Raw genomic sequence first — 20,862 nt, 5'->3', positions numbered from 1 at the left:
AGCAGTAGCGTATTTACTAAAACTTGTAAATATATGGTGTTATAGAGATGAGACAAGATGGAAAAGAGCAAGTAAACATTTCAAAACGAGATTAGGCCTGAAATCAAGAAATACCGATTAAGCGTCGTCGCTGCCAACGCTGAGCATTCAATGAACAACACCAATCGAAGGACAACAATTTAAAAAGATAGCATCAGAAGGCTGTTATTTATATATGTATTATGCTGAAAGGCTTTAGCGGACCTTGGCATTGCGGGGCAACGTTAAGTTTTCCTGAACAGTCGCAGATATATTGTCTATAAATTTCCCGGTTCTCACTTACCATCTAATCTCTATGGTTGTAGAACTAGAATGGGAAAGATAGAGCTTTCATGTGTTTCATGTGCAAGCTACGATGTATGGTGCCACCTGGAAAGGTTCCATTTCAGAGCATGCATTTACAGCTATGAACGTATGAAATCACCTGCAAAAGCATCTCTGGAACGAGACCTTATCTTTCCTTAAATTCTCTATTGCCACAGCTGGAGATGAGGGCATCGTTCACATTGAGACAGTACATATATCTCACAAAGTTTTTCACGACATTTATAGGTGTACATCACTTCTTTTTGCACACCGCAGATCGTTTCTGTGGATACGAACCTGTCCCTTCGACATTCGTTGAATAGCGATAACCTTTTGTTAACATTCGCTGATCTCATTAAACCCTTTCGAAGTTTATAGGCAAACGAAGATCCGCAACTATTGATACAAATGGCCAAACTCATCTCAAGCATTGGTCTGTTACTATATGACACTCTTAGAGCAAGACCATTTTGAAACTGAAAGCTCAATTTAATGCTTAAGAAAGATAAGATGAGTTCAAATGTGAAAAGCAATCTTGCTTTCCTTTTTTTTTTTTTTTTATATCTAACATATCACTCATTAGGTTTTGATCAAACCTGAGGATGTACACTAACTTCCAAAGTTCTCTGCAGCACCAAATATCCACCGATGGTTCGTAACGAAACGTTTAGCTTTGGTTTCTAAAATCAGCGTTCGTCAACAAGCGGTTACTACGAGCGAACACCATTTCAGGAAAAACGAACGTCGCTTTATGGAGTGCACCGAGGAGCTCCTAAGAGTATATCAGTACTAGATTCCATCCCAGGAAACTCCCACAACACGCCCCTGCGCCTACGCTTCGCTGAGCGTCGATCCCCAGCAGGATTTAGCGATGTGAACAGCCGCTCATCTCCTTATACCTATGGTCATGTTATCTTTGCAATTGCTCGGTAACGCTTTGATCATGGGGGTGCTTAATACCTGGAGATTTAATGATAAAGAAAAATGCTCTGTCCCACAGCCTGTGACGGTTCGTATTTACTCCAGCTCAAGAGGATCATCAACGTGGCAGTTGTTAGCGGATTACAGTGGATTTCAAATGGCGTAGCGTTAGCAGATGACACTGACGACCAGCAAAACGATTAACGAGTAGGAAATCTACCCTCATGCATAAAATTTATTGTCTTTAACTCCGCGCGTGTTCTGCCCGGGCAAGAGCAGTAGTAAACATGATATATGTTACTTATCCAAAATCACAGAAATCAGTAACTGTCTAATTCCATTTCGGGACATCAGGTAGTTCTCGTATGCCAATATAATGATGAATACGATTTCTCACTTTCCGTATAGATTCAATCGATTTCAGCCAAAGATACGACACGAAAAACAACGGAGCCGGTGAAGAGGCTAGAGTCGTTGTCTTTCTATATAACTGCCAATACCGCCCCGTCCAACCAGCAGTTTGTGCTCATCCCATTGATCCGCAAAACCGAAAGAGAAGTAAATTCCGTTTCCCAAACGTGCCCGACCCACTGCACAAAAATATGGAGCAAAATCGACGGAACTTTCGGTGATGCCACTTCAGCTGCCTCAAATGTCCATCAATCACGCTTGACAAAATATCTATGACAGCCTAAGCATGACTTAGGTCACATGCTCGATTGCAGCGACAATAGTTGTTATCGGGCACGCCTCACACACTGATGAAACAATGAAAAAAAAAAAGATTACAAGAGTTCTGAAGCTTCCAAAAAGGTTCAAAGCAACAAAGAGGAGATTTTTGCGAGAAGCTTAGCACATATCTAACCAACGAAAGGGCTAACAAAAGAAAATGGATTCACGGGGAAATGGGTTCAAATTAAATTGAACCACTGGTCTCTATCGCCGCGTTATCAGCAGACAATAAGTGTCAACTAGCTCATATTTACGTGTCATCGCCTTATTTAGCAGGTTTAACCTGAGTTAAGACGTAGTCTCCATTGAACGTATTTATATAATCGTTTTACTAATTAGGCGTTAGTTTCATTCTATTCAATTTACACGGAAAGAGTCATTAATGTGCTACTACACGTACTTGTTTCTATAGCTACGAATAGCATTCAGTGCCAGCGATTTCCAGCATAAAAATAAGGACAAAAAAATTATAATATTTACCAATGTTGGCAGTCAGTCATATGCATGCCAGAGTTCATAGTGCTCTCCACAGATAGATGTCTTTTTATTAGTGGTCGTTCAAAGGCTCCACTCCAAAGGCCGTATAGTCAGTGAAATGCTAGAAACAATAGTTAGTGTTCGGTGTCCAAAGGCATAAGGCATCCGGGTTATCGTATCTATTACGCGTAGCAACAGATGCAGTTGAAGTTCGGTTCAGTTCATATCTAACTTGCAAGTTAGTTTACATTAGAAGTTGTCCTTTGCAACCTTTGATTGTATAAAAATTCACTAAAGAAGACGATACAGCTCGACGAACGAACGAACGAACGAGTGGCAAACTTCTCCCCATAGATAAGGTCATGGGTAAACTACGACCGCGTAAATATGACCCATATCTGAGTGAAGTACACCCTTAACGTTTACTTATTTTGAAGCGTTTCTGTGTCTTGAAATAGTGGGCACTCGTTCACATTAGTCTATGCGGTGAAAGATCAAGGAAGATGAAATTTCAGCTTATTTCCTTGTTAGCTCACGTATCATAATCTCAAATATGTGCACGCGCCCACCTTACCACCTCTTGCATTAGTTACCCTAAGTCGATTAAGTTAAGTCGATTAAGTTGAGTGTTTTCGTCTTCTAAAATCGCTTCACCGCCAGTAAATAATACTCTGCTCGACTTTGTTACTATTATTGTTCAATTTCGACATTAAAAAACTACTTCAGCAGCTCAGTGTTTAAGGTTTACCCAACCTTCTTGGACGGATATTGCTTCTTTGCCGCTCTCTGTCACATATTGAGGACTGACTGCCGCCTTTGTGCGACCACGCCAGCGATGATACATAAAGGGACCGTGTCTATTAACGTTACGTTCCCCTTGTGACAAAAGTAAAAAATTCAATTTTCGCGTAGAGCATTACACTCAAGCCGGCGATGTATGCGAAGGTCTTAGTCTCATGGAGAATCCAAGCTAATCCCTAACGTAAAAAGAACCATTTCATAGGCACGGAGTGCACCTTAATCTACTTTTGCAAGCGAAAAATGGGTCGAGAGATGTCAAATTGAAAAATACAAATTAATCAATAAATCACCCTTTATTATACGTCACCAAGTGCTTCGTTTCCAGCTGTCTTTTGAAGGCTAGACTCTAGCGGCAATGGCTAACGAACGTGCTTTACCAGTGCAAAGAATCGCACTCAAGCAGTGGTGCGCAAATGGATCATATCGTTTTCTAATGACAGTAGCTGCTTTAGGCACGTTAGGCTACTGTGAATACATCAGACACCAGCAGACGCCCCGTGATACACGTTACTTTACAACTAACAGAAAGATCGATTATGTGCGTTACGAAACGTTTACTCACGTTAACCGAATGGCCGTAAAGCATTTAGCTAGTAGTCTATCTTCAGCGAGTTTTGTTTATGAAAAAAAGATCTGTGACGCCTGTTGCAGACGACGTCAGCGACAAATCGAAACGTAGACAGACATATCAAACACAAATATATTTAGTCAATTTTGTATTATTCTCATTGATCTCTTTTTACTAATCATAGTGACACGTTTGATTGCTTGCGGTCCGTTTCTAAAATCAAGCAAGGTACCGCGTAATGTGGAAAAACTAGCCCAACTAACCGATACGAAACGCCGTTCTAGATAAGCTACGATACAGATGGCTTTCATCAACGATACGAATCGCTAATAATGCGATCGAGATGCAGACAGCGCGCCTCACAATGATTGCAGAAGTCCCGGATTCTGTAACGGCAAAATCGCTGAAGCCTGCTGAAGACCAGATAGGTTTAATGGCTCAAAAAGAATCCTACAAATCGTGTTGAGCAGTTTCGAATATTGCGAAAATAATGGAATATTGCTCTACCATTATAGTGACCACGTATGCATATTATTTCTGCAAAACGATGTTATTAACCGAATACTTAAAGCTGACATGTGCTTCGCTAAATATAGCGTTTTCCAAAGCGTACGTTCCAATAATGACCCCCTGTGATCGGACACGTCGTTCACAGGGATACAAACAGCTAACAGGCAAACGTGTTCCAAGGAAGAAAAACACTATTAGGACAAGAGCGTAAAATAGCTCTTTAGAGTAACTTGTGAAAAACACACGGGTTGAAAAACAAAAGCGTTGTACATTGAAAGCCGGTATAGCAGTAAATAAAACTGCAAAAAATTGCTCCATTTGATGTGATCGCTTAGCGTAGAGAATCGCTTGTTTGGTAGTATTGTTGTTTAAGGGGTCTCTAGTAAAGAGCAGATGAACAAGGCGGCAACGGCTACTACAATTATTAAGTAAAGATGAAGAAAGCCTGTTCCTAATGTTGGGCAAACGGCCTTCCTCAGTCACCATTGGATTTGACTATAATAGTAATCTGCCAGAAACTTCCCATCTTCTGTTGAAGTATTGGCTTACTATAAGAATATAGAATAGTTGGGCTATGAGAAAAATGTAAAACGTCTCTTTGAATTTTTTTAACAAACTTTTAATTTCAGTTCAGTGGTAAGACAGGGAGTGCCCCCCCCCCCCCTAATAATTAGATACATTGAAAATATCAACATTTAGATTTGTTGTTAACTGCACACTATCCATTGAAAAACTTACCAAATTTACTGTGATTACGGTAAGTGCTGAAGAAGCGTGAAAACCCTGCAATACTTCGCATACGTTTCAAAGTTCCGTGGAGCACCTTTGACGCACGCGAGGATCGTTTGTAAGATTGGACGAGCGCTCCTTTAATGTCTTCTGTTCAACAATTACTGATAGTCTCCATTGCACGTGCCCGTTTAAAATATAAAGTGTTAATTAAGCGTGCATACAGTTGATTCTGATTGACGAGCTGGTTAACCAATGAAAGCGAGTTTTATGTTACGGACAATGGCGTGCTTTATGCACTTGTATTGAGAAGCAATACGAACGCTTCCACAGTATAGTTCTACGAAATCCACTTCGCGGTGAACAATATACCCTGTTTCCACTTATGGCAGGTGAAGAGATTGATCTTGATAGATAGAGGATAGAAGAATGATATCTTTAAGAGGAACTTGTTGGAAAAACACCTACTTACTTAGACAGGGTAATAGTCATAGGTCCAGCTTGGAAAGAAAGAGACTCAAATGGCGAAAGTCGATTGCATCGAAAACGCATTAAGTTTTCTATAGTTTGTTGAGGTAATCACTTAAAACTGTATAACCGGCCGTTTCATGTAACCGAGCGTTAAAGGAAAATATCGGCAAAAACATGCCACAAACGATTTTGGGGGTAATTGTTCCTGTTGTTGTCTAGCTCGATCTAAGACCTTCTACTTAGAACTACAAATATAGCGTGTCAGCCCTGTTGAAAAGTGTAGGCATTACCTAGGTTAGCTATGAATTCCTAGAAATGGAAAGAGAATAATGCGATTTCCCTTTCACTGCATCAACTCGACCCATTTGCTTAAAATTGGTCCTCCATACGCTTTCAGTTTTCAAAACATAATTTCGAAGAGGCCACGAAGCTAACGAATCGCAAATTTTCAAATATATTGGAAAAATATCAGCCAGCTGACTCACTGATGAGCATCTAATAGCAAGTGCAAACTTATTTTTATCTGGACCCATTCCCATAATCATGTATAGCCCTTTGCTGATTCCGTAAAACGATATCGTTTAATGAGAGCTCCTACGCTAGCTTGTGTACGAAAATGAATGATCTTCAGAATAAAGTTCTATAGCTAATAATTGTTTACATACAAAAAATACATGGAACGACTTCAAATCATATTATTCACCAATACCGAGCCCAGTCAGGATATTCATTCGCACAATCTATTATTGTCTGTCAAGAAAATATCCCTTTTGAAGGAAGAGGTAGCTGTTACGTCCCAAAAATGCCTTTCATCAACTTGTTGGATCAGACGTTACGTGAGCAATATATTACGCAGTGTCTACAGAACGCCGCGTGTGTGTTTCAAGACGGCTAGTCACAACAGCATGTTCTATAACCGTTATTGCCTACTTATCTCACTCAATAGAGACCATTCACTTTAATAAGTGTGACTATAGAACACCTGAAAACGATACACTATCTTTATTTACTAAAAAAAAAAAAATAATTTCTGGTAGAATACAATCGGGACTAGCCCACTTTCAGTGATTTCCGCGGTAGGCAAAGTGATATCTGCAATGTTGACGAACAGGGACCCAAAAACTGACGGCAGTAAAATAAAGAATAAAGACGAAAGCAAGCATCGTAGTATGGTACAAAAGTCTGGGTAGTTCCCGAAGGGCCGCTCTTTTGAGTTCGCTATCGCGTATATAAACGCAAAACGTGCCCTAATAAAAAAAAAAAAAAAAAAATGTAAAAGTATCGTAATAGGTAGATTAGTTCGCAATCTGCACATAGGCAGTCGCCTTAAAATCGTTTCATGATTGAGGTTGGCCGGGGGGGAGGGGGGGGGGGTGGTCAATCACCTCTACGAAGGTTCAGAATAACAGACCCGGGGAATAACAGGGTTATAGTACTGGATTTTTGACTGTCATTATAATAATAGTTCTTGAAGGAACGTAAGAGGCGAGGTGTTAGCTCAGAAAACTTGCTTTATTACGAAAATTCATAAGAATACAATTATTTTCTTTTAAGTAGTATATGTACACTTGTGGTTTGTACAGAACTGGAGTGTTATCAGATTCCTCGATACATATGATATTACCACAATGTTAGCTATTTTTTCTAAATATTTAGATAGGAACCTTCGAAGCCAAAACTTATTTAGCTTTGTCTCGATACCAGTTACTAACTTACCACAGCTCATTTTGTGTGTTCCCCTTATCTCTAGCACTCAGCAAAAAATCGTTTTGATTAAATTGAGTGAATAAAGAAAAATAGGTCCATCCGACAGTCACATAGTTTGATATACTTTCTGGTTTTTTTTTATTACAAACTGAAGGGATTATTTTTGTGGAAACGGCCACAGCCAGTGTTCTTAGCGCTGCGCTTAGACACACGAGGAAATAAAAAAAGATGTTGAAATAATTGAATCCTTCCATCACGAAGGATTGTAAAGTGTTGTCCACATTTCTGAATATCATAATGTTATACGGGTTCGTAGTTACATAATGAAAAAAAATAAAGTAATGCTGTTGTTCCTCAGCGTGCGGAGTCAACAGTCAAAAACAACAGTCAGAACCTAAAGTGTCGTTGTTGTTAGTAAAGTTGTTAGGCATCAATGTCATCCATAAGCCTAGGCTTGACGAATCAATGTTAAATGGATTGTTCAGATTTCCTGACATCTTGAATGACTACCCTAAAAAGCATTTGTGATAACATGGTATTGGCTATAAATAGCTGTCTCAAGTCTGAAAACGTAAACACATAACGTTTCGAACAAAGCACGTTGATAAACGTTTATCTAGTTTCAGTTCTAACATGTTGATTAGACATGTCTACAGAAAGGCTTGTTGTTACATCTGTGTGCTCGTGATATTTCTTTTGTAACAGCTTGAGAGTTACTTGCAGCCGGAAAAGACAACCAAGCTATGTTTCCTAATCTCAAATTGTAATTCATTCTACATAGGACAGTTATGCCCGAAAGCTGACCCGAGTCCATGGGCACAGAACATCTAGGTATAGCTTAAACAAAAAGCAAAATATTTTATGCGCTCTGATAGATAAAACGAATTTAAGAAACAGTAGCAAGACAAAATACGCCCGAGTATGTCCTTACTGCGACGTGAAGCTTGTTAACATAAAACCAGATCTTCGACGTGAAGCTTGTTAACATAAAACCAGATCTTCAACTAAAATGAAGGCTTATCGGTAGATGTTGTATATTGTGTTGCAAGTCAATATGGCTTGTAGACAGCATTTCCCGTTAAAAGGATAGCACGCTTTGAACTGTCGCCTCTCTAAGATCAGGACTTCGTACTCTGAGGTTCCTTTCAAAAACGTGTTATGTCCCATTAAACAAAAGGGTTCTCGTTCATTGCATAGCTAAATACGTGCCATTATTCTTCTATCGATGAGACTATTTTACTATGATAAAGCTAGTGCCTATTGCATGCGTTAGGTGTCTGTAATAACGATCATAATGTTCTGGCGCGCGTCACTGCATATGGAATTAGTCTGCGTGAAACAAGCCGGTCCCCCTACATCGTCCGGTGCTTGGGCATGGTTATTATGATATGTAATAGCATACGTCAAGGCACACATCCGAGTAAAAAGAACCCTATCAAAAATATTTAACGATCGACTACGCCATTATCACAGTGTGGGCTGTAAGTTGCCATCACCGGGGTGAATGTATCTTCTAGTTCGGACGAAGGGTTTGACTGAATAAGAACCTGACGAGTAAATCAGTCAATATATTTATTAGGCGGATCTACGAAACTGCTGCATACGGTATTAATACTATGATTGAAATATACTACCAATTTAGGTAATGCTAATCATCTTGTTAATTCAGTTCTTCTTGCGTCAATTTTTAAGGAGTGTCACACGTACGTGTTTAACTGTTAACGCCAAAATTTTCTATATAGTATTTTACAATTAGATTTTAGTAAATAACAGGTGTGAGCAAAAAACAAGCGGCAGAAAGTGTACAGATGTACTTGAACTATTAATTGATTCAAGGGAAGTTCGCTCCCCTTTCAACTCTCTAAATTTTTATCTAATTTTTAGCTAATATTTATTATTTAACATATTATAACATTTATCGCATATTTTTGCTAATCTTAGAGTCTAATACCAGAAAACATCAACTAAATAACAGGTCTGAAAAATAGTCTAACATTAACTAATGCCATCATGTAAAAACATTCATTTAGTAGTCTCGTCTTCATTCTTTGAGCGTTTGTAAAGCCACTGCACGACTGCACAGGGAAGCAAAACATTCAAGCACGTCGGCATGTAAGCGCGTAGAGTATCTAAGAGGCACCTATAAATAAGCGTAGTTATTATATACTGAGTTTTGGCTGCTTGAGCTACGTAAATTCTTTCAAGGAGTGATTTTGTCACTAAGCGCTGTATTGAGAAAAAACGTTGTCAGTATATGGCAGACCCAGCTAGTCTACCATATAGAACACTCAGTCGTATAATCGAACTGACTTCTTATACAGTAAAATGAATCGGTTAATAGAAAACACTTTTCAAGGTTCTTCGAATAGGTCTACAAGTAGACCCTCTTGGTTAAAGGCAATGTTAAGAGTTCAAAAAATAATCTTCACCAATCACTGATTACCCCGTAAAGTAATGAGGTTTCAAGGATCTACGAAGTCAAAAAGACCAGAAGCGGGCGTAAGGCAGCCCGACATGAAGAAAGTTGTAATTTGCCGACATCAACATGTGCTTTGCGGTTCTTCAAACTACAACTAGATCACGAAATTTTAAACAACACATGTAATGTCTGTTTATAGTATACACAAGTATATATACTTATGATCTTTTATGGAACGTATCATTACGCCAAAATTCTAGTTAAAGCTGGAGCTATCTCGATAAGTGCTAAGAGTTAAAGGCCTAGTAAAGACATTAATCATCAAGAAAATAACATTCCTATATATTGGTTAACTAACTTTAAACTTATCTAGCAGCATTAGCTTACTAATACCAAGATGGACATGTTTACACGATTTACAATGTTCCGTTTAGGTTACAATTAATAAAAGTCGCTAACTGTGTTCGAGGTGATCATTTTCCTCGCGTTTTGTCTCATCACGTAGGAACTATACCTCGTAGTGCTACGCAATGCGTGCGTACGCACGTTTTCGGATTCTTATAGATACGCAGACCCATGCGGAGTTCATTCAACAATATGTTGTATCGGATAAAGTGTAACGGAATTATACGACAAGGTTTCTGGGAACGGAGCCTTGATTGCCACAATTGCCACGTCCGTTTATAACGGACGTTATTATTCATTTTTTGATCGCACGTTTTTAGGATTAAAGCGTCGTTTTCAGTTAGTACTTTGCGCGCTTACGCTGATTCTTCCGACTTAATTAACGCCTAACTTATATTTTGACATATATTCGAGTAGGAATAAATATCAGAGGAATACTCCGCAGAAGAAGCTTTTGCTTCAGTTTGTAAAGTTCGTTTCTGGCTAAGTTAACATATTAGGTAGCCACGTAATGAGAATAAGTACGCTCGCCTGACTTCGTAGAACTTTCATGAGCAAGTTCTAAATGTACCTGATAAAAACGCATTCAGTTGAACTTACTTTTCGTATTAGAAATGCAGTTGCGGCTATATTTTCAAAAATAATTGCGTATTTACATAAAATATTTCTATTCGGAAATGTTGGTCCTTACGATGCATATGGGATACTTTCAAGCCAGTGTTGCTTTTCGTGGTCTGGCTCCGAATGCTCTCAGTTATAAATATGCGGTAGCACGCGATCAAATCTGATGGCAATAGAAAAATTAAAAAGTCATTTTGACCAGACAAGTATTATTGTCAATATGGAAGCTTGTCGGCATCGCTCTCATTCCGTTAACTTCTAATGGATATCCGGTAGCTGGCGTTCCTGCCGTTTCTAAAGCCAAAGTTTAGCTTCAAATCGAGACAGCGGAAAGGCTGGATGCTCAAGGAGGTGAAACAGTTACCGCAATATTTGTCACACCTAGAAATTTTTGTGCTTGTATGCGTGCCTATCACTTCAGGCATTGAAAACACAACATGACCGATTCGTCCCTCTCTGGGCCGTTCACGCGGGAAATATCTGCGCACGCTTAAATTCACTTGAGCAAACGTTTGACAAAACTACGGCCTGCCGCTTTCCACAAAACCCCTTGGGTGGATCCTACCCGGGCATGCCACTCGTGGCCTAACGCGGCAAGGGTCCCAGTGAAACTTAGGTAGTTCTGTCAGTATTAGTAAAGGGCAACAAAATCACAATCGTTGTAATAGCGCGCACAATAGCAGCACAGATAAAACTGACAAACGTTTCAACAATAGAAGCTTGATATAATACACCATGCTGCTGCTAGACGTATCACGCTGCGGTCACGCGACTGTTTTGTAAGAATGACACCGACGGAAGTATAAGCTTACCATTGGCGCGTCCTCTTCCGATGATCGTAGGCAGAATAATGATCTTCAATGCCTGTCACCCTCGTCTTAGATGGCTATAAAGGCGTCTGCTGAAGAAGTTAGTTGTGTCATTTTATTTGCTGTGATAACCATAACACTCACGAAGTCATCAAATCATTTTCTATTTGTGCCTAAGTACGAGTAAGTACTAAGACTTCACGATGGTCTTGTCATTACATGCACTCATTGGTATCCTTTTTGCATCTTCTGTCTTGGCACATCAACAGCACAACTCAGAGTTCGGGGCTTCAAAGCAACGTCTTCCGAGTAAGGATGGCGATTACGGTGACAGTAAGCGCAGCTACAACAGAACGTACAGCGGTGCCGGTGGGGTAACGTTATCAGACTACTTTTTTCTCAAGCCGATAAGTAGCAAAGCGTCACAATCAGGAAAGCTGTCGTCGTCTTCGTTGCCATTAAAAGCTTCGAAGCTCGCCAAAACTAAACAGATCAGTCGCTCAAGTAAGAAAGTGAAGCGTGTAAAAATACGCCCCGACGCTTCACGTCAGCACTATGACTATAGTAAAAGTCATCATAGTAACCGAACGATGAGTTCGATAGGTGAAAAACAAATTCAAAACAGAGAAAGTGGGCACGATCATTTTAGCCCAGGAGGAGGAGGAGAAGGAGGAGGAGGAGGAGGAGGAAGAGAAACTAGTTTCAAGGACTACAACTACCCTTATGATATTAGTGGATTACATCATTCTGTGTTGTTACAGCCGCACCGATACCGACCTGATCACTGGCACGGCGAAGCGTATAATTTACCAGCTGATGACAATCGCCACCATGCGGATACAGGTGCCCGTGGGTATTCACATAACGACTATGGTCACTATGGGCATCGCAGACATTATGGCCCACATCAGTATCAACCGCAAAACATCGCTGTAACAAAACGATTCCAGCGGCGTAAAGGCTTTACACATCGTTTCGATTTTTTCGGTACCGATGATCCGTGGGCATTGTTCGGTATCATTGCCTGTATCATGCTTGCGTTGCCTCTTCTCAAAGCTGTAATTACATTACCAATATCGAATGTACTTAATAACGTTAACAGACTTGTATACCTCGCATATCTAAATCGTAACGGTACGAAAATGTTTGGATTACGCTCGAACGATGGCAGCGGCGGAGGTGAACTTGGAGATCTGGCCGAAGATGGGGCCGACAGTGACATGCCCATGGATTGGTTGCAGCTTGTAGACGCGTTAAAGGATGTGGCCAAAAAAGCGATTGCAAACAAATTGCAAGCAGGAATAAATTAACTGCTAAGTTTATTTTGTCTGTATTCAGTTGTGAAACGTTATAGTATAGCATAATATACATATTTGTATACATTAGAAATTTGTATTTCTTCCTACAAATAGTTCCCTGCACCGTGTCTATCCAAAAATAGATATTTTAATGCAATCTTTTATATGTGCTAGAAATGTCATTTTTAGCCGTCATCTCCGTTCGACAAGAGTATCATCGATTGCAATCACAGCTTCAATTCGGGACCTAAATCCCTCACTGGTCGTTCTAATAAAAATATCTATTTTGGTCCGTAAATAACGCGCTAATAGTGACCGCAGCTCGAATACGCTACATGTATGAAAAAAAATTCGACTGATAGCAAACCTAAAGTCCCCAAATGCAAGACCTCGAATAAGTGATAAGCTACAACAAGGCGCAAAACATCCGTCGGACATTTTCTGGAATATCCAATCGACTATCGATATTACTCTATATAAAGCGGGGTTTGATTTTCACGTAAAAAAAACCAGGCATATGAAGAATGGCTTTTTGAGCTATCTTGGTAAAGGTTCGAGCCTTTCAAATATAAACCTCACTGAGGTTTTCTAGATCTGTTCCATAGGGATTTTCCTCGGATTTTTCCAAAGCCGCATAACAGTTGGCAATAACGTGGACAGCCAACTTCGGCTTTTTGTTTGGTGGGAGTTTGTTCTACTTGAAGATATTGTGTAATAAATGTTCGCTCGAATTGCGAAGAAGAACAGTGTTTTCGGCATTGAACAAAATTTAACTTATTGTTTTGTTCCGGAAAGAACTGGCCTTTTCTGAGTATCAAAAATAGCAGATGAGCGGATTTCCAAGAAGGCTTTATTAATGCTCCATTCCGTAAGTACCGAGTAGACCTTTTTCATAACTAAGACCAGCCTTAAGTGCTCAAACTCCCGCATGCGTGTCGAACATAAGAGCTCAGCATTTTACATGATCGAATTCTTTCTTTTGATTGCTCAATTAAACGTTACTGTTTCCATTTGAGCCCGTAATCGGTCCCTTTTGTTAGTTTAGAGCTATTAAGTGCCGCGTTTCTTCATTGCTATACGTTATTACTGTTTGTTAAAATTGTCGCTTAAGAAAACACCTGGCTTTGTTCTTTCTTTAAACACACACGAACAACAGTCAAATTGATCACAAAATATGAATACCCTTCGTTTAATAGTAAACATATCATTGATCGTTTTGATGGGAAATAATGTTTTTGATACTAATATCGACTTGTAGCTAATAGATTTAGGGTGACTGTAATGCAAGCGTTTAGTTGACGTATAAAACTAGACCTTTTGTTGGTATCGACACACATTGAAAACAATGGCTGTGGGGTAATAGTCATGTCGTTCCTACCTTCGATTTCCTCTAACCGTGCCGGTAGAGAAATGGAAATTCGCATGTATATTTAGCTAACATAAATAAGGCAAAACGAATTGTGCTCGCCCGTATGGCCTACTGCTTGGCTTCGTATGGGAGGGCGTAATTATTGGTACTTAATTCTATTCTGCTATGATTATCCGAAGCTAAATATTCCAGAACATATCCCTATGCACGTTAAGATGTTGTTCTTCTACTCTAGAATTTGTTGTTGCCTGTAATAGTATTTGAAAATGAACCTATAATTTGTTCCGGATTATTCCATAAGGCTAAGCTGTCTAGAGATTAGAATGGGTATTGCAATTATTAATGCATTGAAAACTAACGCTGCTTTTCCTTTGACATTGCCTTGAAACTAATGCCTTCGGGACTGCTGTATTCTGACGTATTTTTATGATTGTCTTGCACCGATGATCTGAGAGTAAATGTTCATTCACAATAACGCAGTATATGTTCTGAGAATCGATACGCATACGAAACACGGCTGTGTGTAGTTCGATGAAGCTCTGTATCTTGATGGTTCAAGAAGAAAGGGTATGTTTATACAACAGCCCAGGTAAATCAGAAAACGTTCAATAACAGCTAATATTGGATGGCATCAAGGTTGACGTTTTGGGAATACGCATCCTTCGGCTAATATAAAAATCTTTTTTCTAGGCATTCTCATTTCCAAAGCAGAAACATCGATGAAGACTCTAACTTAAAGGAGAAAGTAACGCAAAATTCAAGATGTTACTTAGTGGGATCAAACTTCTTCCAGTAAATGCGCGGTCATCTTCTTTGTGTTGTTCAATTCACCACGAACCAGGAACAACGTCCAACGCGTTCTAAGGAAAGCACACGTTTCTGTGACTTTCCATTCTTGAGTAGCTGTAGAAGATGAATTTGCAAATGTATGTTAGCAATACAGGCTTCCGAGAAATCAATAGTTCTAATACAGACCACAATAACATTTTTTGTCCAATATGAACATTCTTTTTTTTTTTTTATAAAGGGACGGTGCCTTGTCTATCCAGTTTGGTCGTGTTCGTAGCATCCGAATTGCTATCGCCCCTGTGATTATCAGTGCATTTTCGTAACAAGGATATTATCACCGTAATAACGTGTTAGATATATGCAATTTCTCGACGTACGCCCATTGACTCACTGGGAATAACAAAATAATGATAAATTTGTTTTGTTGACACAGATGCTATATAAATGTGTGTGCAAGCTAACGAAGTTCATCAGCGACTTCGCAGACATGACATCTAGATCCTGTCATTTTCCTGATTCAGCCACCGCTATATGTGAGTCAGAATATACACCTATAAAATATGGCTGAAGTTTTTGTTTATAATAATATATAAAATAAAGAATAAGCTTAGGTCCTTATACTGCTCTTCGAAAGTGCATCGATTTATGTCAACTTCGATTCGTCGGTCACCGAAAGTGGCAGTTTGTAAATGGCACGTCCGATCAATCGTTTTATTGAATCTACTCCAGAACAGTTCGTGCGGTCGTTAACGATTTTCTCTTACCACTAAGTACGCAGGTTGTTGATAAAGGTTAGGTAGGAACGCCACCTTTGCTGGGCCGCTTAGAGTAGTCCGACTTACTATCGGATAGTTCAGAAGTTCTTAAACGCTTCGGGCGTATGTTTCTACGGAACGCCGTGAATATAATTGGTACATCGCTGGTCCAGTTGGGGCCCCATCATACACAAGATCTTTTTTCTTAGCAAAAATCATCACAGGTTACGCAAAAAAGCTATGTTTATTTCTAATTAAGTATTCGATTTGTACGAAGAGACTTGCTCGAGCTTTCCTTGGACCGTGTACCACCAAATACCGTACTTTCCGACTGTCGTGAAATTTTAGCAGTCATTTAAGGTTTGATGTACTGCTACATAACTCTACACCTAAGTGCTACATAACACAGGTTCCAAATAAAGTAAGCTACAAATATAATTATAGCAGATGGTGCCAGCTTATTTTGTATCACTAGAGATGTAAAAAATAAGGGCGCGTTAGCAAAGCGTCCTTGACATCAAACCGTGATGAAAAATTCTAATAAACAGTACTCTCATCTAGTGAACTTAGGTAAGTATAATCGTGAATGTACGTGCGCAATGAACGCAGAACATAGGGCAGTTGGCGTGATTAGGTTAAACGTATATGTTTGGATGCATATATTAATGTACGCCTAAGGAATTAGTTTGTGCTATCAGTACGAAGACTTATCCTTACTTAAGAAGGCGCCTTTGTGCCACTTTGTACTCTGTGAACTCCGAACAACTGATTTTTAGCTACAAAATGTAGAACGTTGTTCCCGTTTTTTCTCTTCTGGGAAGCACTAGTAATCGAGCCAGGTAGCTCAGGCCACCAGATCTGTAGCCTGAATCACTTGAAGCCTTGATGACCCGAGCTAATTACTTACTAAAAATTTCCCTCTAGAGAAGTATATATATATAGGGTGTTTGTCGACAGGAAACGAACGGCCGGCAAGTTTAAGGCTGGCCATATATTAGCGTCTGCTTCTCTCGAGAAAGAAAGAGGGAGCAAAAGGTGATAAGGGAAAGAATGGGGGCTAATATTATCTTTGCAGCAAGGTATCTGTTGTAAGGTCTAGCGTGTCAGGTCAGGAAATAAAATTACTTGGCATATCTCATAAAAATTCACTGAATATGTAATACATAAAGTAATTGACATAACAGAACAACTGTAAGTGTCTACCACGTGTGTCTTGCATTAAAGCAGTTTTTTTCACCCTAAGTAAATATCCTTTCGGTAACTTCTGCCATTGTGGCAAGGCATATTTGGTTTACCTACACTCGAAGACTACAGCTAGTCTATTTACAAGACATTTTTTAGTTTCTTGCGTATTTTTAGCTAAAAAACTTACTTTTTCTAATGATGAGAATTTGCTATGGCTTAAAAACTAGCTGTCTCGACCATTTTCAGAATTTCAAAATGCCAACATTTACCTGTCCGTTTGGTCAGTTAGCTGATAGGTACTTCTTATGAACATAATTTATCTATTAGTACGATGCTCGAGTAAACCAGGACAGACTTTCTGCCATAGTGAATAGAATATCTTACACGTCTAACAATTTATTAGATAGTCAGTTTTAAGTACTCATGCTTGTTCATACCACTGCCAAAGCTATTGCAACTCACCGTTAGAATATCCAAAATAACCACGCTGCCACTGCTCTTCTTAAGGTAATTGCACGTTAACCTTCACGCTCTACTATGGAGTAGAACGTTTTTTGTTCTTTACGATAGGTCACAGCATACACAATGTCACACTAGCGTATCCGATACATCACTCGTTTTGTAAGGATTACGATCATTAGCACGGTCAGGTAAATGTTAAAGGATGCATTCAAGATTCTTCGTGGATCCCCCGTCGGCCTTCGTTTACTAACAAGCCTAAACTGCAGACCGATTGTCCCGTCCAGACAGTTACCGCTCGACAAGGTATTATCAATAATAGCGTTTACCTTGCTTGGTAAAGGTAACCGAGGTTAATTTGTAGCACCATAAGCGTTTCTGACGTACGCTGCTGTAAAGATATTGAGATAGATTCACGGAGCTGAGCTATCGAGACGTAATGGCATGTCACGTTCAGCTGCCCTTCTATAATCGTTGCTATTTGATGGTTATCGCAAAGAAAAAAAAAACTCATTCGTAGCACCCCTTAGGGCACCGGAGTAGCTGTTATGAAAAAGCTTCTACAGATATCTTAACTACGATTTATCATCACTATATGCGTCATACATAACGCCGGCAACGTAAGTTGTGAATTTTTTTTTGTTTTTATCTACGAGTAGTCAGATATATAGCTTCATAGTAGAAATCGCTTCAGCATGAGTTTGAAAAAAATACCTAACAGTAGAGTGATTAAATAAAATATCCTGAGTTTCCAGTTACAACGTGACCAGGTCATGTATGATGACTATACCAGCGCTTTTGAATGAGTTGGAATCGACACATTGTAAAGGCTCCTGTTGACAAATCTGATGACACAAGTTAACAAAATGTATGGAAACTCTGATCGCCTTCGTTTGTCACAGCAGCTCGGTGCAAGTAGCATATATCACAGTCAAGGAATCCGCATCGCACAAGTAGTTTGTATCTACTACAGCTGAATATTTCTAAGCGAATCCATTATCATTTGTGCTCAGTTATTTCTGGATATCCGAAAGCACTTTAGGCTATGACTATACTCGCAGTTGTTTCCGTTCAAGCCGTTCTCCTCATATAAAGTAATATTAAAGAGCCATTGCGTTTGATATTTTTATTGGCTGACTCAGATCTCAATTTGTAGTCTGGTGTATATATATTAGGAAATCACTTCGTAAATCTATAGTCAAGGCTTTTGTCAGGAACAACGCCTAACTTGACTGTGTCTTATCTCTATATAATGCTTACTTTACTACAAGCAAGCCATAGAAATTTAGTTCGCTTTTTTCGACTCGCTTGATTCTAGAACTAATCAACTTCGTACCCGAAAGATGACCATTTATCATGTTCGTTGAATGAGACACATCCTTTTAACACATGCTTCTGTCTTAGGAAATCAATATTCAACAAAACATAGCTGAATTGTTTGTCACGCTACTTAGTGTCTCAGTGTGAGAGACCGTCAATAGCCTACGTACCTCAGGAACTCATGGCAAACGTTCGGAAAGCCAAGAGTCGGAATAATTTATCAAGTTATGGGAGGCAGCTAGGACAACTCACCAAGACCAGTTGAAGTCTAGCCATCATACCAAAAATCCTCTTAAAAATGTCTATAAAAAAAATGTAAAACTGTATGTATGTTAGTCAAGAACTTCAGAGGCAAAGATCTCCGGAGGGTTGAATAAGAACTGCAGCTATAATATCCAACGATAATGTCACTTAACTCTAACGTTACATTGCATCCTAAGTGTTACGGAAGGCTGTATGATATCACAGCAAAATGTGTGTGTACTCTAGTTGGAAAAGGAGGCATGCATACGTTTACCACAAAACGTGGGAAAATCCTAGCTAACCATGTGAGCTGCTATCTACATGTGTATATAGATTTTTTTTTACTAGGCTTTTGCTTAAGTAAAGGATCGTAGCGCTGCAAAGTATATAATTTACAAATCTGAAGTTCTGAAAGATACTCTATCTTAAGCAAGCATGCTAAAAAACCAATGTTCCGTGTTTTACCTTCCGTACCGCCGCCAGATTCTCCATTAGATGACTGGCTCCAGCACGAAATGAAGTACGTTCACGCAAACTCAGATCCTCGGATTCAGACTGAGACCATCAAGTTCCCCCTAAGTTTATCAAGCGAACACATTACCACACTGTCACGAGGACAACTAAACACGCTATGTCTTTAATTAGACGTCGAAAGCAATATCCTTAGTTGCCTTATTAGAAGATTCGATAAATGCTAAAATTATCAAGATCTCAGTCTGCTATTTTAGTAAGTCATCTATGAACTAACAAATATTTACATGTGCAAACAAGCTTTAGTTGTGTGTTAAACTTTTAAAAGTGTTAAACCTGTTCGCGTGATACCAGTTACCAATATCTTGAAATATTTTGATGACAAATCGCACATTCAACAAAATTGTAACCCCTATGCCCAGAATAATATGTACACTGTAATTATATGGGGCGGTCCAAGATTTATTGGGGCGAAAAGTTGTGCAGAGGCGTGTTGCAGTAATCGAGTCGATGATCGTTCTAGTAGGAACAGCCGACATCTTGTCTGGCATTGCGTGCGGACGAAGCGAAACGAAACGAACTGCCATTAGGCTACAAAAAAAACCGGTCAGTTGCTTCTGTACGGTATTCGTTAAATAGTTGAGTGATTTCAGTTGGCCTCGACTGGACAAAATGACAGGCGAAAGCTTCCACAGTAAAGAAGAGATTAAGAGAAGGCTTGTATATAGTCTTCTCTCGAGAAGGTCGATTGTTCCACAACGAACGTGAGCGAACGACAAAGAGTGTCTACACAGGACACTTAAAATGTAGCAGGAAACTTTAAGTAAAGCAAACGAAGCTGAGCAGATCTGCCAAGCCTTCACCTTACGCATAAATTTGTTTTTCCGAAAGGCTTGGCCCTGTTTTCTAGAGTATGGGAATAGCGTTCGCCACCAAAAGGCTGCCTAAGCGATTTCACCTGTTAGGACCTCCACAGCTAAACTCACACAACATAATATATACAAATCATAGTTGCCTACAAAAAATTATTGTTCATTGCAAGACTGCACAGTTCAAGTACTATAAGACTCAGTTACGTCACGAAGAAGCGATAAACGAGCTCAATCAACGTTTGCTTGAAGGAAATTTGTATGTTGAGAGTCCGTATGACGTCCGTTTGGCTGAACCACTGTTGCGCGTGCATGTCCAATTTGAATGCATACTTGCTTTCCATAGCTGCATGGTGCTCCCGACAAGTACTTATCTTTCTGGTAAATTGCTAAGTCAAAAAGGGAAAACTGCCAGCTACCCTAATAGGAAGTGTCGTGATCTGCCCATCCAGACTGAGTTTAGCTCTCAAAAAGCCCGCCACTAACTACCATGCAAAAAACTATTTTTCATCTGAAGTTAGATAGCTCAAAACAATGAAGTATTCCTTTTCAAATAATAGAACCCTTTTGTGCCAACGCCGTTTGGACA

The 20,862-nt window shown here is 39.5% G+C and overlaps 1 protein-coding gene across 5 annotated transcripts in view; it reads right to left on the bottom strand.

Annotated features, from left to right (window-relative positions):
• LOC111268026 (solute carrier organic anion transporter family member 74D) overlaps positions 1-17,626 on the bottom strand; it is a 44,294-nt gene extending 26,668 nt beyond the window's left edge. The window contains exon 1 of one of the 5 annotated variants that reach the window (XM_022846714.2): positions 17,374-17,626. Coding sequence is in view for 2 of the 5 variants with exons in the window: in XM_022846711.2 (XP_022702446.1) it covers positions 5,093-5,153 (61 nt within the window). In the remaining 3 variants the exon portion in view is untranslated. Of the gene's footprint in view, positions 1-959; positions 1,975-5,092; positions 5,764-11,518; positions 11,657-17,373 lie in introns of those variants that run through there. The other 4 variants (XM_022846712.2, XM_022846711.2, XM_022846710.2 and 1 more) reach the window with 4 other exon arrangements.
• Between the last annotated feature and the right edge of the window lie 3,236 nt (positions 17,627-20,862).

The sequence above is a fragment of the Varroa jacobsoni genome, unplaced genomic scaffold (assembly GCF_002532875.2).
Source record: "Varroa jacobsoni isolate VJ856 unplaced genomic scaffold, vjacob_1.0 scaffold_1248, whole genome shotgun sequence".
Taxonomy (NCBI): domain Eukaryota; kingdom Metazoa; phylum Arthropoda; class Arachnida; order Mesostigmata; family Varroidae; genus Varroa; species Varroa jacobsoni.
This window is presented reverse-complemented; position numbering and strand designations above follow the sequence as displayed.